Source organism: Channa argus, chromosome 2 (assembly GCF_033026475.1).
Source record: "Channa argus isolate prfri chromosome 2, Channa argus male v1.0, whole genome shotgun sequence".
Lineage (NCBI taxonomy): Eukaryota > Metazoa > Chordata > Actinopteri > Anabantiformes > Channidae > Channa > Channa argus.
The window spans coordinates 30,987,401-31,011,784 of record NC_090198.1 but is presented as its reverse complement, the minus strand read 5'-3'; the positions used below and the strand labels follow the sequence as shown (position 1 = coordinate 31,011,784).

General features: G+C 41.5%; 1 protein-coding gene across 13 annotated transcripts in view; it reads right to left on the bottom strand.

Moving 5' to 3' along the window:
• Positions 1–37: 37 nt before the first annotated feature.
• The window catches only part of kifc3 (kinesin family member C3), a 40,972-nt gene continuing 16,625 nt past the window's right edge, over positions 38–24,384 (bottom strand). For 4 of the 13 annotated variants that reach the window (XM_067491951.1, XM_067491922.1, XM_067491959.1 and 1 more), the window contains exons 2-22: positions 19,613–19,733; positions 17,132–17,271; positions 15,093–15,267; positions 14,583–14,671; positions 13,064–13,129; positions 12,600–12,749; positions 12,263–12,523; positions 11,017–11,190; positions 8,710–8,857; positions 8,434–8,564; positions 8,239–8,350; positions 7,523–7,704; positions 7,186–7,290; positions 6,973–7,103; positions 5,933–6,056; positions 5,528–5,657; positions 5,170–5,399; positions 3,766–3,912; positions 3,467–3,596; positions 2,576–2,622; positions 38–1,223 (exon numbers count right to left, since the gene is read on the bottom strand). In XM_067491951.1, the coding sequence (XP_067348052.1) occupies positions 1,215–1,223; positions 2,576–2,622; positions 3,467–3,596; positions 3,766–3,912; positions 5,170–5,399; positions 5,528–5,657; positions 5,933–6,056; positions 6,973–7,103; positions 7,186–7,290; positions 7,523–7,704; positions 8,239–8,350; positions 8,434–8,564; positions 8,710–8,857; positions 11,017–11,190; positions 12,263–12,523; positions 12,600–12,749; positions 13,064–13,129; positions 14,583–14,671; positions 15,093–15,267; positions 17,132–17,271; positions 19,613–19,694 (2,763 nt within the window). In that variant the 5' untranslated portion in view covers positions 19,695–19,733 and the 3' untranslated portion in view covers positions 38–1,214. Of the gene's footprint in view, positions 1,224–2,575; positions 2,623–3,466; positions 3,597–3,765; positions 3,913–5,169; positions 5,400–5,527; positions 5,658–5,932; positions 6,057–6,972; positions 7,104–7,185; positions 7,291–7,522; positions 7,705–8,238; positions 8,351–8,433; positions 8,565–8,709; positions 8,858–11,016; positions 11,191–12,262; positions 12,524–12,599; positions 12,750–13,063; positions 13,130–14,582; positions 14,672–15,092; positions 15,268–17,131; positions 17,272–17,588; positions 17,611–19,422; positions 19,535–19,612; positions 19,734–24,384 lie in introns of those variants that run through there. The other 9 variants (XM_067491994.1, XM_067492023.1, XM_067491975.1 and 6 more) reach the window with 6 other exon arrangements.

Below are 24,384 nucleotides of genomic sequence, written 5' to 3'. Positions count from 1 at the left end.
TCTAACATTCCACTGTGCATCAACATAGCCTGAAGCATTTGTCAGTTTTTGGAGTATTTATTAAAAATGGTATTACATAAAAAAAAAAACTAGAAATCTACAGTGAAGACATAGCAAGCAGACATTAGGTCAACAACACACAGCATCGCATCGCGTTTCTAAGTATTCTTGTTTACTACAACTACAGTTTACTTCCTCCTGCGTCACATCATGCTCAGCACCAGGTCAACGGCTACAGATCTGCTTTGTCTGAGGTCAAAAGGTCACCTGTGGTTTCCAAAATGTGTTTTAGATGGAGGCGACAAGACAATAGCAGGATTACTCAGAAGAAAAACAGTCCAGAAAAATTAAGATTTGAAAGTTTTCTGTTTCACTTCAATAAGTTGAAGGAAGACAGATTAGTCCACTCATTAAAATAAAAATCCACGGGAACAGAAGAAAAAAAAAAAACTGAAAAAAAAAAAAAAAAAAAAGGGATAATCATGGACCCAGGTGTAGAATTCCAAGTATTGCTCAGTATCCGTGGACGACCCTGACTGGATAAATGAAGACCACAAGGACACAGTCAGCTTTTGTTAGAAAACTACATAAGAGAACCAAAAAATGAGATTCATCAAAATGCCGAGAAAAATCCTTATTTTCTGCTACAAATATGTAGATTAACCTCAGATTTGTTTTTGTAGCTCGCGTCCTCCGGCAAAAATTCAAACAAAGTAAAAACAGTCTTAAAGCATCTCAAACATAAATATATAATATTATGCATATATTATAATCAAGCACATCTGGGTTCGTGGTTCAGCAAATAATCTAGACATTTAAAGTGCAACTTTACAAAACCATTAAAAATACTGTGATTGGAAAGCGTATACTGATGAAACGTTAGTTCAGTCCACACGAGTTTAGCTCAAAAGCTTGCAGGGTTTCAGTGGTTTCTCATTAGTTCTTTCAGGTTTTAGCAGCAGTCAATTCAACACGAGGCAGCAAACACTGAAACATTTGGCCATTTTCTCTGCTGACAGATAACAGCAATAAGATATTTGAGATTGTTCTGCCCTGTAAAGTTCCCATCAGCCATTTCTCTTTTATCCCACGTTTCACCAAAGAGAGAATGGAGGTTGTTTCCCAGCAGGGCAAAAGCTCAGGGTGTTGGCTGACACCCCACAGTCAGATCCGGACATGCCAGGGCGTCGTCTCGGAATCTCAGGCCGTCATCTTCAGTCGTCCTGCAGAGAAAACCAGACCATCAGTCAGCAGCCTTCACCTGTTCACATGTCTGACCATGTCCACACTGCAGCCAATAAATGTGAAAACTTTACGTCAACACTACTGGATGTTGCTGTTGCTTCACCATTGTGGTCAAGATTGAAGTGATTGCGATGAACTGTAAGAACCTTGGTCCAATACTTTGGTTTTTGGCCAAACTCTTGACTGACATCTCCATCTACTACATAATGACAAAGATTCTTCCTTTAAAGCCACATTAAAACATTATTATTACAAAACTGCAAACTAATTAAATCTGCTAAACTATCAGATGAAATGAAGTTTACACCATTTTGCCATAATTGTATTGACACATGAGCATGTTTTTCAAGTGAACATTAAATGTTTCCTCACATACACCATCCTTGTAGAAATACAGATCTTTCAAACATTTAATGTTAATTATATTATTTTAAGCATAAGTAGGTCAATACAATTATAGCATAACTGTAAACAGCATTCCAGGTTGAAAATGAGTTATTACATGTTTTTATAACATATCATACTTTAGCTGAAGCTGTACTTTGGGTAAGTGCTAGTCAACAATGTGGAAAAAATAAAACTACATTTTTATTGTAATGTGGAATATTGGAAATACATATGGATTTACTCCACAAATTCTGGAATGATTTCAGCTACTGAACTATGTTGGTTGAGTTGTGTTTTTGAAACAAACGTTTTTATACGACACCAACAATGTTTTCAGATTTATCCGTGTAGACATGGAGAAAGCAACCACCAGCAGGGCGCCTGCTCAGAGCAGCACAGACGAGGGAGGAAGGGGAACAGTTCTTCAATACACCAACTCACTCACACCCACACGCGCTGGACACACAAGGAAAACAGTCAAGTTCTAAATAAACCGAAAAACTCGCCTTATAGCAGTTTATCGGTTTCGTCTTTGTGTGTATACTAACACTTTTAACTAAGATTCCAGACTTTATAGCTCTTAGCACAACTTGTTTTTAAACTTTGCGCTAAGCTAGGCTAACTTTCCCTGAAATTTCTACAGAAATTAAATTCAGTTCATTAAAGGTGCCACTGCGGTGTCATTTCCTCGCGACTTGACCAGTTTCCTCAGGTTTCATCAAAACAAGACGACAGCGTTTGATCAGACGACACAAACAGCACAGGAGACCCGTGGGCTCTGTGGGCCCTGCTCGTTGCTTTGCAGGCACACAGACCCAAGCTAGTGCAGCTCTGTGGTTAGAGGTGGGGAGTGTTAGATGGGTGGAGGGGGGAGGAGGGCACCATGCCATGCTGAGCGCATCCATGCCAAGCTATCCACCAATCAGCATACACCCCCACCTACCTGCCCACTGTCCCCCACCAATGGGCTGGCTCTGTCTACCTGCCTGTCTGTAAACCAACCAATCAGACCACAGAATGAGGATACAGAAGAAGAAGAAGAGGAGCAGGCTGACAGCAGGTGATGCTGGGAAAATCCTTTGTCACGGTTACACTTCAGACCTGTGACGTTCAGGAGTCATTTATTAAATTATTAATTATCTCACTGCTTCCACCTCATTTCATCTGCTTCCATTTCTTCCTACATTTCCCAGAATGCATTTTGTCAGCCTGCAGAAAGATGAACCTTATATCAGTGGTTGATTCAGAGTGTGAGTTTGGAAGTTGTGTGATCATCAGATAAAAATCAATTATGCGTTTAATTAGAGAATCATTATTAATTTGAATAATTAGAGCTGAAACGAACTGTCAATTGATCACCAGCAGACTTTCATCAGTCTTTAAGTTCTTTTTATTGCACACGTTAACTGAAACACATTAAAATGGTTTCAGCTCGCTGAGCAGTTTGTTTGATTGTGTTGTCTTGTTTTGCACTGGAGAAATACTTAAATACTTAAGGTGAAGTAAAAGTATGCAAGTAGTATGTAAAATGCATTTAAAGTTATTCATCAAGGACAGTTTTATACAGGCTATGATAATTAATGGATGAGCAGCTTTTTTCTCATTTTAACATTTTATACACAAGTACAGATCATTGTTCATTTTGAATTAATCTTTCATTCAGTGGTTTGAAGTCAGAAAATAGTGACAAATTAATTAAAGAGTCACACATGTATTTTGCAATTGAATTTTTTTAAAAAAAGTCTCCAGAAAGAAAAAAGAAAATTAATTTCCAGGTCAAACAGTGAAAATTGTTGGTTGTTGTTCTGTGTAAAAATGGCCGGTGTGTATTTACCTGTGGAGAGCTGGGACTGGGACCTCCTGCGAGAGCCACTGGGAGTTCTGGAGGCCGAGGACAGGGTGGAGCCGGCGCTGCTGGCCCGGGAGATGGGGAGAGGAACCGGGGTCACTGGAGGAGAGTCCAGCTGAAGGGAGGGGTGTCAAAGGTCAAACTGGTCATGAATGAAATTGGCTGTAATTCCTGACTCGTTGGACAAACCCCTTCAATTGAAGCTGAAACCCTTGATGATTTTAAGTGTTATATGTTTTTGGCCTCTGTTCAGATAGAAAGATCTAGATCAGAACGTGTGTTACCTCGACGCTGTCGTGCGTGGGCGAGGATGAGGTGGACGAGTTCTCCAGTCTCCTGGAGGACGAGGAGCTGAGCTCCACGCTGCGAACGCGCTGAGCAAACTTCAGCGAGCAGACTGATTCACTCATGTTAGCGGGCAGCGGGGACACCTGAACAGGTGAGAGGGAACAGTTAGAGTCCTGCTCACATTGATGAGGTTTTCATGTTTAAGCACAGAGAGGACACTGCAGACCACATGGAGACTGAGTCCACCCGTTTGTTTCTGTTGAAGCTAAAGAAAGAAAAACAGCTGCAGGAAGATTCATCACGAAGGTTCATTTAGCTAATATCAAGTTTTACAAAAAGTGATTCAATTTTTAACACAAGTATGAATAATCAATAAAAACTAGTACAGATAATAAAAAGTACAATTATAAACACACAGGTATTGATTTATACTAATCATTCCTAACCCTGTGATTAATCCTAATCTTTAGTTTTCTTATTCTTCTTATTTCCGAGCCAAAATCGCCGTCCTGCCCTCATTTTATCGAGTGTCTTCAAATCAAATATATCACCGTGTTCACTGAAGCCTTCTGCCGCTCACAGGTTTTTCATTTTGTCAATACGACTAATACTAATACAAAGTTATAACCTGTCTTTAGCATATGTGAGTGAATTTCTCCCACGATACACAGTGGAGACACACACACACAGACACACAGACACACACACACACACACACACACACACACACACACACACACGAAACACTTTCAAAATAAAAGCCTTTTTGATACTTTTTTTTAAATTAGCATTTAAATGACTGGTTGGTTTGTGGTCTCAGTCTTGCTGCAGTAGGTCCAGATTCACTGATTGTTAGAATCTCTTCAACTTTCTCTACATTGAGATGTAAATGGATCTGATACTTTGACCTACTGAGATTCCAACTTTAACATGATGTTTTGGTCAAAGTACTTCATAAATTCTATTTTTCTTCAGGCGTTTGACTTTAACTTTGCACTAAGCTATTACATTTCTACAGGTCCCAGGATTTTTATGCCACTATTTCATGTTACGTCGACCCGAGAAAAAACAGTTAACCTTCAATTCTGCTTATTTTCTACTTTTTTCAAATTGTTTACATTTTTATAGTAAACATTTCAGCAGTTTTTTTTCAGCTTTGCTTGGAAATTCCTTTCGGTGCTGACTCATTCCCACCGCATTCTCTTTTCGGAAATGCTTTTTTTTAGCATTATAATAAATTGTTAATAATGACTGAAATTTCAGAAAGAATGAAGAAATATTTTCAAACCTTTGTAAATAAAAACTATTTCATCCTTTTAACGCTTTTTGTGAGGAAATTCTAAAACCTGCAGCTGCCTGATGTCTAAAGATCTCACAAACCCCCGTCCTCCTGGTCTCACCTGCACCATCATCAGGGTCTTGCTGTCCCCGCTCAGGGAGTCCTGCAGCAGGTAGGTGAGACGGGAGTTTCTGAATGGGACGTGGGAATGTTTGCTGCGCAGAGCATTGATGACATCGCCAAGCGCCGACAGAGATTTGTTGATGCACTGAGCCTCTCGGAGACGACTTCCCTCTGCACCAGACTTACCAATCCTCTCTGACCCCGCAAGGTCCACCAGGTTCAGCTTACCTAAACCAGAAGTCCAGAGACGTGTAAGGACCACGCTGAGGTTTAGCTCCTCAGAGATAGTCTTTAATGCAACTCCGCAGAAGCAGGTCGTTTTAAGGGGGGGGGGGGGGGGGGGGGGGGGGTGTTACCTTGTGTGCGGGTTCCTGTGGCAGAGTTGAATCCTGCCACTGTGATGATGAGCAGAGCATGAGATCGAGAGCTGTGTTCATTCAGGTTAGTGCAGGCTGTCGCTCTGTTCATGTGACCCAACTCAAACACCTAGGACACACACACACACACACACACACACAAAAAAGAAAACATTTGTGCCAAAAGATTAAACAAATTTGTTTGTCACAAATTGTCTGCATCTGAAAAGCTTCTAATTCTGTGTCAATGTGTAGGAGTTTTTCTTTCTTATTTGGTGCATGTAGGCAGAAGAAACATAATTTAAAGTCCTAGATCTAAAGGCACAATCCCTGTGACAACTCTGTCCTACAACCCACAGCTGACTAGAGGCATTTTATATTAAAAGAGCAGCAGCAAGTCCTCACCCTGTTTATATCCTCAGGGCTCTGCACTGTAAACTCAGTCAGTCCGGGGACGTAGAGCTGTCCACTGCCGTCTGGGTTCATTTTGATGTCGAGTTTGTCGGTGGGAGTCTCCCCAAGCAGGTTTCTGGAGGACAACACATACTTACTACCTGCAGACTCAGCTCAGGGCACAAAAAACATTGAATTACAATCCACAGTGACATCGACAAGTCTGTCAGTTCATCCAGCGTCAAGATGTTGGTTCCTCTCAGGCTGGACACAGATGTTCCATTAAATAACGGCTTGGCAGATGGAGATAATCCCCCTTTATATAACTGCCCTGAAACAGCTGCAATTCTGTTGTGGATTTACTCAGAGGTCTGAAATACTACTTTTCAAAACTCCAAATACTCACTACAGTTTCAGACATGTGGATTAATCCAACACAGCAAAAAGTCCCAAACCAGTATCAATTGCTCCTGTTTGACACAACCCACAGTGAGCAGCTGTTTTAGTAAATTATTAGAAATCACACCAAGAAACAGGGGCGGCTGTAGTTCAGTTGGCAAGCAGTTGTAAATGCATCAGTTGTGCATTCGATGGTCAGTGGTTCGATCCCCAGTCCTGGCTACATGTTGAATTGTCCTAGGGCAAGACCCTGAACCCCAAGTTGCTCTCAGTGGGCCGTGTGTGTGTGTGTGTGTGTGTGTGTGTGTGTGTGTGTGTGTGTGTGTGTGTGTGTGTGTGCGTGTGTGAGAATGGAAAGCACCATTGTAAAGCACTTTGGATAGAAGTGGTAAGTTAACATTTAAAAAACAGGACTGAGAAGCAACTCATCTTAAATCCTCAAGACCACAAGCAGAAGATGTGAAGTTTCCTCTGAGCTTGTTATATAAATAAGAAGCATTTCTCCTCTGGTGACTGTGTCAGGTCATTTCAGGCTCAGCCTTGTTTTAACTTAAATCATGTGACGCTAATAATCAAATACAACACAAAGTCATCACAGCTCATCCTGACTAACACTCGGACTCAGGATCAGCTCTGGCTCTGCGTTTCCTCACCGAAGCATCTCGTTGTAGATCTCCACCATGCTGACGGTGATCCTGTAGTCCCAGTCTGGGGCTTTCTCCGTCACCTCGGAAAACAGCAGGCGTAGGGCTCGCTGGTTAATGCCGGGGTCTTCGGCCACACCCTGGAACCAACACACAGGAGTTTATCACCTTCATCATCGTGTCAAATATCACAGCTGCGTCCTTCCAAAACAAACAGCCCACCTCCATGGTGTAGGTTTTCCCAGAGCCGGTCTGTCCGTAGGCAAAGATGCAGACGTTAAAGCCGTCGATACAGGAGGTGACCAGAGCCTGGACCTCCTGAAAGACCTGGTGGACCAATGGGAGAGAAGTCAGAGAGGAGAGATCTGATCACATGTGCTGGGTTTCTGCAGGTTTCAAATTGTAAAACTTTTTTTAGAACATTTTGCCATTTAAGGGAATTTATACATAGACCCTGACAAAAGTATGAAGGACACGGACACAGCTGTAGCCTATGAAAGGAAGTGGCACCTCATATCCCAGGTGTTTATAGAGGACATCTTCCTGTCCTGTCACTCACCTCTTCCTGCGTAGCCTGCGGAGGGAAGACTTTGTCCAGTTCGAAGTTCATGATTTTTCCCTTGTTGGAGAGGTAGAGGATGGCGTCATCGTCCGAGTCGAAGCTCAGCATGGTTTTAGCATCGGCGGAGTCCTGCTCCTCCTGACTGACCGGCCGGACACGACAGAAAACACGGATGTTGCCTAGGAAACCGGGACATGGAAAGGTTGAGGCAGTTTAACATAATCAGGCTGAATACTTGCAATTTTACAAGTGTCCTTGTACTAAGCTAGTAGTAGTAAACCTTGTAGCCAGAGACAAACCTGCCACTGAGGACACATCCTACTTTTGTTTTTTTGACAGATTCTAATTTTTTTAGATTTCTGGTATCATAACTGCAGCATCACGCCAAAATCCACCTATTCCCTCATGTTTCCCCATTTGCTCTTAGCTAATAAAGGCAACGCGCTAAAGTAATATGTTATAGCACAGTACAATTCTCTGCTGGTTTTATCTATTTCTAATGTAACGAGCTATGACATTTTCTCCTATAAGTAATTCATTCATTATTGTTTGGAAGTTATCATGTTTTTTATTTGATAATGTCATGATCCAGTATTAACTGAGGGATGATTGTTGTTATGGTTTGTCTTAGGTTTTATTGAAATATCTTTATAGAAAAATTATGCAAAAGAACATGTCTGAAAACATTACAGGCAAATCAATTAGTTTGGGACCTTTGAGTCGAACCAGCTCGTTGTGACATTTCTTCCTCAGATTCATCTCTCTCCTGTATTTTCTCAGCAGCTCCTGGTTTGTGTTGCTCACGTCACTGATCACCTGACAGATCTGAAACACAGACACAGGTTTGTTCCAGTCCAGAGAAAATACCTCAAGGAAGCATTTATTTCCCTTTCAACCTTCCCTCTCACCTCCTGCTTCGCCTCAGTGATGGCTTTGTCCAGCATGAAGGGGAAATCCTGCACCTGCCTCTTCAGACACTTGTAGTCACTGGTCAGGGTCCTGAGGGCTCGCTGCAGACTCAGCATCTTCATACGCACACCTGACAGACAGCAGCAACATAACGAAACAATCAACTCAACAACAAGACAAAAGTGAAAAACACTTTGAGACAAAGGACAATTTAAAGTAATGTCCTTAATAAAGCGGATTTAAAGTTTCAGTGGAACATGAGTCTAAACTCTGACCTGCCAGGTTCTCGTGGACGGCCTTCATCTCGCTCTCAGCTCTGATGAACGCCTCCTTGATCTCTCGGTTCTTCTCCTCCTCCAGGTTCTGCATCTCCACTTCGAGCTGACCATGAGCTCGCTCCATCTCTCCTTCGTACACCAAGATCTGAGGAACAGAAACCGTCAGCTGTGTCGAGACGTTCAGAGAGGAGCTAAACAAAACACTTTCTAAAAGGGACAACTGAAGACAACCATCAGCACAGGGACGGGCTCCGATAGAACAGAAAAAAGCCAAGCTGGCACCCTGACAGTAGGGAAGTGGAGCACACATAACGAGGGGTTGTCAAGTAAGTCAGAATGTGAATATTCTACATGTAAAGATGGTTGTTTAGAGGGAACTGGACTAAAAACCCACATAAAAATACTATTTCACATCAACATCAAGGTACATCTGACCACACAGAGCACAAGACAATGTTCACACTGCAGAGAAACGAGACCAGAAACCTTTTCAGTGTGACCAGTTTTGTTGAATCTGAGTCCAGTACAGAGTCAGAACCAGGATCTGTTTCCAGACTGGAAGACCTGCAGTTCCCGCATGCTTCCAGTCATCGTTCTAAATGTGGCCATGTTTAAAACACTATGTGAACTCAGATTCCAAGCAATAAATCAGGTCTGAGTCTTGGTTGAAGTGTGAACAGAGGGGGGGACGACTCTCAGAGCCTGAAAGGTTCCAAAGCTGACCAGTAAAACCAGTTTATACTACATTCCCAGGAAATTCCTTCTTTCGTGTTACTCTAATTTAAAAACTTTGTCACAGCTATATACAAGTATATTTATTTATCATTTTATTTTAAGATATTATATACAGGAAAGGGTTCATGGGAATTGATCCAATAATTATTAATATGTTCAAACTAATTCAGAGACTTCATCTTCCAAAACTGCTCTCAGAGCTGCAACATGTTTTTCTGCTTAAATTTAAATATACAATAGAAAAATACAATTAGTGTTGACACTGTCCCAAAAAGACAGGAAAAAAGTAAAAGGATTAGTTTTATACGTCCAATAGCTAACACGTAATAAAAGCTAATGTTGCTTCTGCTAACGTAAGTAAACAATTTGGTTCTTACTAATTTGATATAAAACTACGTGTAACACAAGCAAACTACTGTCTAAAGTAGCTAACGCTAGCTGCTAAAATAAGCCAATTACTGTTTTGATGCCAACACATCTAATATGCACATTTTGAGATAAGCTAACTGCAAGGAAACTAAAATTAACATTTAAGACTGAAAAACCACCTGCAAAATATGTTTTTTCATTTAGATTTTCATTTGCAGAAAAAAACGTAAAGCACTGCTGCTTTGCCAGATCTTCCAAACCAAACACTCGCACAAAAACCTCCTGAATTATCGTATTTTGAAAATCCACCGACTGCAGTGCGAGTTTTAACATGTTTGAAGGTCGACACCAGCCTGACTGCACAAACCACCTTAGTGTTACAAAATTTAAAAAACTGATGGCAGTGGCTGTTTCAGGAGATGTCAGCAGAGATTTCATTGGAACAGCAGCCACGAGGTCAGTTTCCTTTAACACACAACTGACACAGTTAACCAAAAATAACTGACCAGACTGATTCAAAACCAGCTCTACACCTTTTCACTCTTTGAAATGTTGAAATTATCAAACGTCTGGTGTTTTTCTAGAATTATTGATCGTACAAATACAATTATTACAAACTGATTGGTATCTGTAAAGTAAACCTCACAGCTGTTTTATATATTTATTCCATTTAAATATAAAACACAACAGTCAATAGTTCAGCTATTTACTGAACTAAACTTCAAACTGATAAACTATCGCGTCCTTGTTCTCAAATGGTCCCTGGTTGGTTTGTGGTTTGTCTGGGAGCTTTGGAGCCTGAGGTCTTAGTCTGATGGGAACTCTCGCTGTGACCTTTGCTCTCTGACACCTGAGTGATGTCACAGAGAGGAAGGGAAGGGGGGGGTCCAACCTTTGACAACGTGGGAGGCAGCCCACTGTGGACCCCGCCAAAGGCTTTGGAGAGGAGGCTGCACAAACGGCCTCGATCAGAGAGCAGCTGCATCAGGATGCGTGCAGAGAGAAGATAAACTGTACAGGTGAGGGGGGGGTTGAGTTATTGACCTGTAGTCTGACCTAAAGTATGTTCATTCACAGTTTTCAAACACTTGAATGTTTTACATTGGAGGAGGAGTCGTGCTCCTCGAGAGTGAATATTTTTCACATTTTTGCTAGTTTCTGGGTCTTTGGTGCAGCAGGTGGGACAGGTGCAGATGTTACCTGCGTTCTTAGCTGAGCGCACGTCCTCTGCGACTCGTGCAGCTGTGTTTCCAGCTCTCTCAGCAGCTGCCTCTGCACAGACAGCTGATCGTGCAGGGCGGCGTTCTTCGTCTGCGTGTCCACCAGAGCTCTCTGAGAGTCAGCTGACTCCACTTCCACCGTATGAGTCACAAACTGAGGAGCAACAAACGCAGCTCTGATTAGACTTCATATGCGTCAAAGGGTTTTTAATGGAACTTCATTATTAATCCACCAGTCATCCTATGAGCACAGCTGTTTGATTCTTTGTTTAATAACCAATGAGCAGGTTACCACTTTGTTGTCTTTGATTTTCAGGTGACTGCATCTTTTCACTGTAACATCTGTGATTCACCAACCTGCTCTACTGATAGAAACTATAAAAACACCTCAGTGAGCCATATACACAGATATACAACAGCTCCACCTTCCCAGTCTTCAGCGTCAGTCAGGCTGAAAGTGATTTTGCAGCAGCTGCAAGGGACCAGAACTGTCCATTTCAGATCACCAGGTAGTGAGGAAAAAAAAGTGAGGAAAAAAAAAAGAAAAAAAAAGTTTGCGACTGTTTACAATAAACTACATTCAGGAGCATGTGGGAAGACATCAGTGAGCTGTGAAAGTGATGCTGTTAATAGTCTGAAGCCGTTTATACGACATGTCACCCAGTGTAATGTTATGACTCAAAGCGTTTAAAAGCTTTCAGACAACAATGGAACTCAACGGAGCAGAGAATGAGCTAAATTACGTTCTGCATTCACAGACATTACAGTGAGTCAACACAGATCACAGCTGGTTAGAATCCCTTCATAGGAATAATTGAAGATTCTGTTTTCAAAAACACTGAAAATCTCTGAGCTCATCCTTCAATGATTTAGAAGACAAACAATTAAAATAATTATTTATATGGACCTGCTCACAATAATTAACTAGATTAGTAACAAGTACAAAAAGAGACTAAATACAAAGACAAAAATACTAACAGTGAAAAAACTACAAGCGTTGGATTGTTTCTGTTTTGTGTCCCGTGTGTGTCTGGGGGCCCTGTATGCTGCAGGGGGGTGAGTCTGCCCACCACCTCATTTTCTCATTACTCCTCTGTTCTAATAAGTGGATCTTGATCTTAGATGAAATCAGGACTCTCGACTGTTGCACACGTAGTTTTCTAATCAGCATCATTCCAGTTTGTTGTGATGTTACCTGAGAATATTATCCACCGTTCCCCCCTCACCTTGACTCTGGGGGGTGTTGCTGCCTGTCTGGCCAGCTCCTCCTCACACTCCTGCAGCCGGAGGGCCAGTTTCTTCTCAGTCTCTTCCTGCCTTCGCCTCGACTCCTCCAGCTGCCGGGTGGACTCGTCCAGCTGCTGTTGGAGAGCCTCCACCCTGGAGCTTTTTTCCAGCAGCTCCCGCTCCAGCTCAGCCAGTCTCCACTCCCTCTGACGGGCCTGGCTCTCCCAGCGGGACACCTCCCTCCGCAGGGACTCCGCATCCTGAGGGACACGCTCAGGGTTTAGAAACACAGCAGCTTCAGGTCTGGCTGTATATACCTGTACTGTACACACACACCTGACTGTATGGGCAATGGCTGCAGCTGCAGGTCTCTGCAGCAGCGCCGAGCTTCTGAAGCTCTGAGCTTCGGCATGACTTCAGCTCCTGCTTCAGACGCTCGTTCTCCACCAACAGCAGCTCCAGCTGCTTCTCCAGGTCTGTCGCCCCCTACAGGACAGAAGGACCTAATTAAGTTTTCTAGCCTAAATACTTCGACAAGATATACATGTTTTTTGTTTTTGTTTTTTACAAAGTACTGCTTCTGAATATTAACAGTATAACATCCTGCACAACAATGTGCTGTCTGATCTTTTCATTCCTGCATTAATGTGTGAGACCTGCTTTCACACATGTGAGTGTGACTGTGTGTGTGTTTGTGTGTGAGAGAGAGAGAGTGAGTGAGTGTGTGTGTGTTGTAATTTCTGCTCTGGACTCGTTTCCCCCACAGGGTTTCTAAGGAAAGTAGTCCAGCAAGGTCTCACCAGTTCAGAGCGAAGTCTCTCCACCTCCTGAGTCTGATCAAACAGCTTCTCCTCCAGCTCCTCCACCTGCAAACACATCATGCTGGATTAAAGACGAGTAGTATAAGGTCTGCTCCTCTCCTCATATTTAGAGATGCAGATTTGTTTTTGCAAGTTTTTGTTTTCTTCAGTGACACTTTATGAAAATTTAAATAATATTTGAAAAACTAATTTATGCAATATTTGCATTTTTCAATGAAGAGTTTCCTTTTCAGTTTCCAACAGCTTTGGGCATAAGACAGATGTTACAGCAGCACAGAGACATTGAAAGTATTAAAGAAAAAAATAACCTCAAAACTGTATATACACACATTATACAACCTAAAGCACATAGTCAGATTAGATTTTATTATAAACACTATGTAAAACAAACATTATTCTGTAAGACTAAGAAGACAGAACCATGCTGAACAACTGGTTTCACGTTTGCTAATGTTGCACATAGAGCTGATGCACCACCTGTGATTATTCAGGTCTGAAAACAACACATTCAAGTTGAAGAGTTCGACAGAGATGTGACCGTCAACAGCAAGAGCTGTAGCAAAAGCTCTGACACACACATATCACAGAGGAGATCACACAGCAGAAACACATTAAGTGTTAACTCTTGGTCAGAGGAAGCAAATGCTATGGCGACACAGTGACTCTTTAAGGTGAACACATTCCAAATCACTGAGGTAATATGAGCAGCTTTCTGTGGTTTACCTGCTGCTCCACTTTGTTGACTAGCAAACCCAACACATGTGCATGTGTCTCCAAGGAAATGGAGACTCCTGACATCACTGCGGTAGCTCCTTTCGATTTAGGCATTTTCCATATTGTTTAATAAAATAAAAAATAAAGTTCAAATATATCCAACAAATCAGCCAGGCCCAATTCAGCATGACATTATTGGTTCGATCCCTGGTCCCGGCTATATGTTTAAGTGTTTCTGGGCAAGACACTGAACCCCCAAAAGCCCTTTCCCATCCCCAGCTGTGCAGAGCCGGTCCAAGCCCCAACATGTGTTGGTTGCGTCAGGAAGTGCATGTGGCGTTAAAACTGCCAAATCAAAATGCGGACAATGATCCGCTGTGGCAACCCTGAACTCACGGGATAAGACGAAAGGATAAAAAAAAAAAAATAATAAAAATTATCTCTAATATCCATCCAGAATAAATCTTAGATCCACTTAGAAATCAGAGGCTGCAGAATTGTATTCAGATTTACAATTTTACGTCTTTGTCAGAATCAAAGTAATCCAGGAATATTTGTCAGTACATCCATGTCACAATCTCCCATCCATGATGGGGAGGGTTTATAAATACAAAAATAAATAAATAAATAAATAAAGATAAATAAACTTTTAGCTGAAAACATTTTTGTTGCATAAGTCTGTTTTAAATCATTACAGTCAAAATGTCTCCATGCTAGCAAACAAGCACAGTCATTTTAATGTTTCCTGTCTTCAGCTGTACAGGTGGGTTATCTGCAGACGTACCTGTGTGCGCAGCCGAGTTACGAGCTGCTCTTCTTCTGGACAGCTGAGACAATCTGTAGGCTGCTCACCAGCCTGCAGCACCCTGACACCTACACACAGATCACAAATATAGAGTTTTAACCAAGGATGTTTATGCTGCAGCGCAGTCAAGACTGAAGTTCTGTTTTCATTCCTGAATTCAAATATCTGAAGCTAAATTAAAATCTTTCACATCTTTTCTGCAATTACTTTTATTAAATTTGTCATTCATGTACATGTCTTGGTCCTGATCCAAGTAACTGTTGAACTTTGCAGGTTTAAGTTTATATACTTGTTGCTATGACAACATCCCCAGATAAATTTAAACCAGCTTCAGAGACTCCAGACACATCAAATCACCAATGTTATGATGTTGAGAAAGGGAAGCCAAGCTACAAACTGACGAGCACATCAGCTCTAATTATGCAGGCTGGACTTTGAGGAGTCCTCTCTGCTGCAGCTGTGTCCTCCTCCCTTCCCCCACCGTCTCACCGTTAGGTGGCACCAATGACTGCTCCTCCTCCTGCTGCGGCGTCCCAAAACCTCCGCCCCCTACACAGGTCTCCTGCTGGATGTTGTGCTGTTGTAGCTGCTGGAGCAGCAGGTGCCGAGTGACTTCTTCAGAGCGAAGACGAGCCTGAAACTCACACACTTTATCCTGTAGAGTCTGAACACAGACAAACACGAAGCCATGACTATGGAGCAGGTTCCACAATGGAAAACTTCAGAAATGCTGATTCTACAGCTAAATGTTATCACATCTACAGTTTTGGGACCTTTGTCAGTCTGTGCAACTCAGGGGGGACAAGCAGAGGACGAAAAGACAAAAAACAGAAGGAAGTAGAGAGATGGTGCTGAGGGACTGCAGCAGAATCTACTAGTTAATAAGAATCAATGTTTTTACGTTGGGAGGAGTCCACCAGCAGGACCAGGTGATCTTCTGCAGATGTGGGACAGCACAGTAAGACGGGAAGTGACCAAGAAATGAGGAAAAACCGGTGGACAAAGAAGAACAGAGTGAACGATCTAAAACGTCTGATAGTACTCAGACTGAAACTTTATCGCTGTGTCCTAACAATGAAGCTTCATTCTGTTCATTTAAACCCCTTTACCAAGGACGTCAGTCCAAGTTTATTTGAATACGAAGACAGTGCGCTGAGAATTAAGTCAGTCTAATCCACCAGTCCTGCAGTGAATCCTCCTTGACGAAGGTGATCATGTTCAGTTTGTTCAGGAGTCAATTCAACATTGACTTTTTGTTGTTTAGTCCAACCCATTGATATAAATGAGGCCAGGTAAATCCAAGCAGACAATGGACAGATTCTGCTAAATTTAACCCCCTTTGAACTGAATGAGCAGTTTTCCTACCCAGGGAAACACTAACTAATGAGCTTCACCCAGTATTAGGAACCAAGCCTTTAATTAGGTCTACAGTTAGTGCACACATTGACTGTTCCATTTCAAATCCACTGAGGGGGCAGGCTGACTGCAAGACCAACTTCACACAAAGACCTGAATAAATAGAGTGAAACTAAACTTGAGATTCAGGATGTTGAACCAGCATAGACAACTGTGGGGACAGAATCCCAGTGTGACAAGAGGCTGAACAAGACCGTAGAGATGAGCAGAGATATGCAGACTCACTAAAACATCAGCAGGGAAGTGACAAACGGCAGTTCAGTCGGTTCAGTCAGCTTAACCTCGACCCAGTTTTGGTGCTGAAGTCAGCGCTCCGTCAATACCACGTGGTACATGTATGTCTTACTATAGCAGGAAGGATTTCGACATGGTGCATGCCTCAAATTTTCAACCTGACCTTAACCATCAAAAGTGAATGACTCACTCCTCAACTTAAACCTGGTTGTAACCTGTGACCTGCTGAGGGGTAGACAAAACATCTTCACAATGAGGAAGAAGAAATCTCACTAAACTTGCCAGCAGCTCCAAGAGAATTTCTCTGGATGTTAACTTGGCTTGTTTCTTCCTCTAACCAAAAAGAAAGACAGTCCAGTTGACATGATTCTGGGTAAATGCTGACAGGAAGTAGCAAATGATCTACACCAGCAGAAACTCTGCTCGAGTCCACTGTAGGAGGAAACCAAACATGGTGTGGTAGCATAACCTCTGCTGAAATGTGTTGACATAACAGCCAGTAATGTACAGCGAGTGTGAGCTTTACGGTCGTGTAGTCAGTAACATTATGCACAATAATTCTAGTGAAACAATGTCGGGAGTTACTGTGGTCTGAATGTAATTAGACAGGTGTTTGTAATGGTAAGTAGCCATGGTGACAGGTGCAGTTTCCCTGTTTTAATTAAAGAGTCAACAGAAAACTGTTTTTTTTTCCCTAAAAGCAGAAAATGTAAAAAAAATGCAAAAATGTCCCTAAAAGCAGTTTTAGGGACATTTAGTGGCAACACAGTGTGAACAGAGATGAGGTCTGAGCTAGTGACAAGTTGATGAAATATCCACACATACAATTACTCCTGTTATACAGGTAACACAGGTGTTGGCTTTGAAGCCTGACTTACCTGGATGAGCAGCGGCTCACTGAGTGAGTTTGATTCGTTGAGCTCTGCGGTCAGAGATGGGCGCTGTGAGAAGGCAGCGGTGGGCAAAGACAGGAAGGAGCCGTCATCTTCATCACTCATCAAAAAGTCCACTGAGCTTGCTGGAGACACACAAAGAAAACACAAAGGGAGTTCAGATAAATCACAAGGTCAAGTCTGCTCTTGCATAATTATCTGCGGTTCTTCTACATTTTTTTTCTGCATGAATAACGAGTTTGGGATTAATAGTTTTTCAGCATCAACCAAGGTCTGCGGCACAGAAGAATCACCTGATCCTGATCCAGGCTGCAGACTGACAGAAACTAAACTTTAAGCAGGACACTTTTTCCTTGGTTTTGTTGTCTGCATGAAGACTGTGCGTAAAACGAGTAAAGCTTTCGCCTAAAAGCTTCAAAACTCTGCAGTGTTGCACAATCACCTGAGTGCTGAGTCCGTTATGGTTGGGTGCTGTCTAATATCTGGTCTTTATGTCTCCTACAGTAACTCTAGAGTAAATCAGTGTGTGACCCATAGAAACATCAGCTCCTTCCTCCTGAACCAGGATCTCCAGGATTTGAATAAAGTAGCAGCTGAAAACCAGAAACATGAATTTTATCAGCTTCAGTTACTGATCTGATTTGAAGGAAGAAACAAGTTTGATTGATTACTTCAGTCAAAAGTGAGGAATTTCAGAATTAATTGTACAAAAAGGCTGAACTGCTCAATGTGCACAACAGTCTCCACCACAGGAATGTAAAATAATCCATAAGCAGATTTACAAGTGATCGGTAATTACTGAGGTGAATGTAGTTGACAAGAAACAACCTGAACTCCAGTGAATTCTTCTCCTGAATCAAAGCTGACCTCTCCATTTTCTCCACTGTCCCCCTCCTGAGTAAAAACCATGGAAACCAGTCCAACCAGATAACAGCTGATAACAGACCTGAACTCTGTGTCTCCACTCGCCGAGTTCAAATCTTATCAAGCTGAGAACAATCTGCACATTGTGGGAAAATGGGAGCATTAACAGACTTAACTCCGTCACACAAACCTGCTGTGAAACAAACGCTCAAACTGCTGCGTGTTGGCTTTTTGTCTGTAAATGTTGACACTTGCAAAACCTGAAAACATGACACATGGATCCAACTGTCACACTCAGGAGTTAGTGCTGGAATTTCAGAATTCTTCGTCAAACACTAGATGTTTTGTAGGATCTGCAGCTTTGCTACTCTTAATGTTAATTCTTTGTGAAGTTTTTACTGATAAAAGTCAACTGGTAATGATACATTTACCTCAATGATCTGATCTTCCACTGCTGGTTTTTAGACCGAAAGTAAATAAATAAAAAATAAAATCCACCAGGCCTCTGGTAAAGGGCCGAAGCTTGATGAAAGGAATAAGACCATCCCAAAAAAAAAAAGATTTTTTTTAATATAAGACAAATATTATAATCATGAAATCATTAGTTGCAGGTCATTCAAACATGAATACATACTAACAAATATAAGCAAAATATAAAGAAAGCAAAGCTTAGATATTCAGAACTTGCAGTGCAGTAAAAGTATAAACCAAATAATCGCCATTAACTTGATTAAGCTCCGTCACTGAAATGTGTTTTCTTTCTTGATAATCTGCTAAATACCTACTTTTCTATTATTTTGGCAATAAAAACACCAGTCAAAAAGGTCCTGGGTAATTATTGTTTAAATATATTTTTCAAGGTTTAGTTTCAAGATGCAAGATGTAATAACTTTATTGATCCCATTGGGAAATGTGTTGCCTTTTTACAGCTGTTCTCCACGTTAATATAATAATAATGTTTTTATAAGGTATAATAATACATTGAACATTAAGTACATTGATTCATGTTCCAGAAGATTTAAAAGGTTTTGGATATTTTGCTTATTAACTGACTTTTATAAACTGCCAAAGAATTAGTTTGAAGAAGAAACAAGTCAGTAAGTGAACGTTCAGATTAACGTTCTGTGTGTTGCATCTTTAAATGAATCTAAACTTCTGAAAGATCTAAGGAGATAAATCAACTTTCAGATTATAAAAACCAAGAAACCACAGAAACCAATATAAAATCTGCTCAACACTAGAACAGTGAACAGAAAGCCTCTCTCCTCTCTTCAGTGTGTTTCTCAAACAATAGCTGCAGTGTTAACTTGACCTGTCGCCTCCCAAGACTCGGACTGTAAAACGATCAGCTGAGAAAAACTGAGCAAACACACACGTGAACAATTAAATAAATAAGAGTATTTTCAGCTCACCTGTCCCTCTGACAGTCCGCACTTACTTATGATTCCTCCCTACAGGTATGACTCACCTCTGCTGCCTCCACACACACACACAAGCACACACACACACACACACACACCCCTGTCATGCCAAAAATGCAGCCACACCGGTGTTTCTCTCCATTCTCTCCCTCCTCCTCTGCAGCCCACGTGTCAGACTCACCATCCAATGAGAGGTCCTTCTTCCAGAACTCCTGCAGGCAGCTGCCGTGGCCGAGGTCCCAGGTCTTTCTTGTGCTGAACATGACCGCCGGGCTGAGCAGAGCACTGGACCGCTGGACCGGCTGCAAACACAATCAGCATCAGACCGGTGTCACTCAGAATAAAACTGAAAAGACCAGACCAGAGTTCCAAACTCTAAATAAAAATCTGTTCATTCTACTGTCTGTTCTTCTCTTGCAAAGAAAAACCTACAACGCATGTACTGTATCCTAAAAAGCTATTTTAGAAAACATTTGTTTACATTTTTCCCACCTTAAAAGTTAGTGAATTATTCGTGATCAGCTCCTGTTTAGAGTGTGTTATCAATGTGCAGACAACAATAACTGCATCACTGTGATACTGGAGAAAAGTTGAAAACATGAAGCCACTGACAGACTTTTCTGCAGACAAAGTCAGTGCTGTGTCAAAAATCTAGCAACAAAGCAAAAACTGTTAGTGGGGACAGTACACAGTCTAATTACATTCTCACCACAAGTCAACAGCTGCAGAGACAGTTTGGTATTAGACTGACACCAAACTCTTCCTTAGAGCAAGTCTAAACACAACCATCACACTTGGGTGTGGAACACAACAAACTGCATCACATCAAATCCACTAAAGTGTCTTTAAAGTTCAGCCCCAACAAACTGCACCATTGGACTAAACAGCAGTTTTCTCATCCATCCATGCCCACAGTGATGTTTTCTCTCTGGTGGATAAATGTAACGGTCCCTGTCCAGCCAACTGTCGTTGATCAGAGTCCCCACCAAGCCAAGCACGCTGCTGCTATACACCCTCACATCCGTGTCCCATTCACAGACAACCATTGACCTGCTGCTGAACTGACTGATCCTGCTGCAGGGGTTCAGGTAGACAGGGCTCCCTGCTGGGCCCACACACTGACCTGGAGTCAGTTAACAGACCTACACTCTCTCTAATTAAATGGATACAGAATTATCAACATCTGATCTCGGATCAGCTGCCGGGGAAGCCTATCAGTGGGATGATCTCAGTGTAGCTGTAATCTGTTAATCAGCAGAGCAGATGGCCTCTTTAGCGCTGGACTGACCACAGGTAACATGTGCAGTGCTGTTTACTATCAGGTTAATGAATCACTTTTACACGCAGCAGGTAGTGGATGTGGCAGTCTTACTGCCTTGGAGGTGAAGTTCAGGGTGACAGACTTTCCTACCATAGACGATGCCTTGGCTTCTGCAACCTATGGTAATGTCGCTGTAATATTGGAGACTAAAACAAGTAAACGCAGGAAGTCAAGGTGATGCACAACACACGTATCATTTCAGATGCAGGTAAACTGACATTTTTAAGACCAAACACACACAGGGTGCAGAAACATCAGATCACAGTTGTAATGAACTAAAACTGTTCACACACAGTATATGAAATCTATTCTTGTTTACAGCTGCTGACACATTCCTCCCTGCAGAACATCCACGCTGCAGAGCTCAGGTTTAACCACAACAAACCACAAACATCACTACAGGAATACGATTAATTCACTGGAGACCTACAATAACCATAATCACCGTCTGCTCAACCCTGAGACTATATTCACTTTAATATGAAAGAATTTATGTTACAGGGATAAAATCAGTGATCAGACTGTTGACGCATGGCTCACAGATTTTAGCTGAGTCCAAAAATTTTTATCCTTTGTCACAGCTGGAACAAATACTGTGGACACAGACTTAACTCTTCTTCTACAGTCACTCTGTTACTTTGAGTTTCTCTCCATGTGATGATCTGTGTCTTTCAAATACTGCACTTTCACTGTCTGCAGACTTTTGTCCTGCACACTTTGTAGAAGCCGATTGGAAACCTTGATAGTTAGGCTGCATCAAATTCACGTTGATCCACGTTGTGGATGTGATGTGATCTCAGACTAGTTTTCCTCCTGCTAACAGGCAGTGAAGGATGCAGAGGATGAATGAACACAGTTTAACAACTAAAAAGAGCCACAAACCTTTGACCCATGTCAACAATAACTTCAGTACTATTGTAAACTTCGTGTTTTACACTAAACAGCCAAGAAACCACCTAGTGGACTAAGGCAGTGGGCCGTGATCCACCAAGCCCACGTCAAAGAACGAGTGCCAAAGAAGACCAGCTGCTGCGTCAGCTCATGTTGCCTTTTGTCTGAATCAACAAGTAACACTTGAATAAGCCGCAAAGATGAGAGCTGGTGATTATCTTGACACATTTACAGACAAGAGAACTTTGAAGTAGATAAATTCTCTACATTGTTGATCTGTGGGACAACATGGAACAGGAGGAGTTCAGTGAAAATGTGTACTAGTCAGGACTGAAGGAGACAATCTTGTGATGGACCAGTTCTTTTCAGATTTTACTTGACCAACAGTGACTCGATCACCTTCCTGTTCTCAGTGTTTAACACATGTAAACACAAACTGTCCTGTAATCCTGACACACTGCGATATGACTCCTCCGGTGTTTTATGGCTCCCATCACTCCATTTGTTTCCAAGTTCCGTTGGAACATTACCTTTTACTGCCGTTGGTTACAGTTCAATCATTTTATCGTCTTCACTCATGTTATTACAGGATTTATTTCGTCTAATTGTCCCTGCTTTTATCTGTTTTGTCGCCTTCTTTTATATTAAAATTTAATCACGTTGGCTTTTATTCGTTTACTGCATTTGCTCATTGTTTTCCTGTCTCGCCATTTACCTCACCTGGACATGTTTGCACAGGTCTGAATGTCTGAATGAACAGTTTTCTTTTTCCTAGATTTAATGGTTCTGTTTCATCCCAATTCTGCAGGTTGGTTAAAGCAAAAGCATGGTTTCAGGAAATCTGTTCAAATTTTCACAAGCATTGAAAACTGAGAGGTTATTAAAGTAGCTGCTAGCTACACCCTCGTTTAACAGGGAACACAAGGAACTTGCAGCTCAAGCATCTTGCAGCACGAGCTTCCATATTAAAACAATGAGGATATGCTTCTCCTGGTCTGTGTAGCTCCTGGAGAGACTTAACATCCCCTTCCCTCCTCCTCTTCTCTACTAAATTAGGTCACACCATCTTTCTTGGTTTTCTTCATGTGCTCACATCAAACCCAGTCGGCTCACACTCACTGGAGCTTCAACCAGCACGTACTACGACAGAACCTGTGCAAAGGCCTCCCTGAGTTTAGGAGAAACACTTTCACGTCCTAGACACAATGCGAATTGCATGTTCACTGAAACCAGGCAGAAAAATAAAAATGTCCACGAATTCCCGTTGAAGTGTGCAAAATATAAAGGTATAAACAACCTCTAGCACAAAAGGTGGACTGCTCCTCTCTTTGTTACATTTAGAGTTTCTCCTTCAAAATCAACTAACAGCATTTATCAAGTTTCTTTCCTAATCATTGGTGTTAATTTCATCCATAAAAATGTGAAAAGAAATCTTTTTTGACCTTTAGGTACATTAAGGTTTTATCCAAAGCGACTTGCAGGTAAGGGACAATTCACCAAAAAGACAAAAACGCCAAAGCAAAGTGACATGAGAAGAAGTGTTACTGTTTCATGAGAAGCAAGTGCAAGAAAGATCTGATTTGTTAAGATTTAGGTGCATAAGTTTTTTTGAGTAAAAGTGAGTGTGGCTACAGCAGAGTTCTGCACCTTGTTAAACCATTATGGGAAAACTGAGAAGAACTTAACTTGGGATCTTTTGTGTGGTTAAACAAAAACTACAGAAAAAGTACATCTGAAAACTAGAACTATGACAAACAGTTTGACTTTATCTGCTGATTTAAAAAAAAACAAACAAAAAAACTAAATATAGAACATGGACTACTCATAAACTAATCAGCGTCTCATCCATCCACCTGCACCATGTTTGGAACTGTATCTTCTGGTCACTGGAACCAAATATCTAAAGAAGCTGGTTTATCTGCTCCTTTAATAAGCAGCTTCTTACACCAAGAGAAGACAAACACAAAAGCAACATGATGATTCTGCTAAATGACTAAATGATTCAGCAACAAGTCCCGTTTCTCATGTTGTAGGAGCTACACTTGTAAATATGACAAATATTTGATGGTTCCAGCCTCTGCAATGTGATAAATCTCTTCGTCTTATTGTAGATTTTGTGAAAACATGACTTTAGGTTCTGGGAAACTGTACTGAACAGGTTCATTCTTTTATATAGATAAATAATGAATTAAATAAAAACAGTAACAGTAAGCACACAAACTGACATTTGGACCAACACTTTAAAAACTGCTGAAGTCACCATGTAACAGGGTGCAGCTAAAAATACCCAACTGCAGCTGTACCTCCTCTGACTGACAGACTGTGAGGTGTGAGACATCGTGTGATGAAGACATGCAGGTTGATATGTTGTAATAATGAGGATTTTGTTAATTTAATATGTGGAAAAAATCTTACTGTTCTTTGTTTGGGCTCTTCTGGGCTGGAGGATACACGATTATCTCTTTGATTAAATCAATCAAGGTCAATATAAATGTCCATTATGACCTCAGAGCTTTAAGTCAGCATCTTTGGGAAAAACATATTTGTTCTTAAGAAATGACCAACAGAGGCTGAAATGTGCAGATATTGGGCAGTTTCCTTGAAACAAATGAGTAAAAACATGAACCATTTATCAAAACAGCTGTTGATTAGTCACTAATACGCCAACATTGATGTCTTCAGCACAAAAAGCACCAAAATTCATCTCTGCTGAGGCTGAAATCTGCTGATATATGGCACAG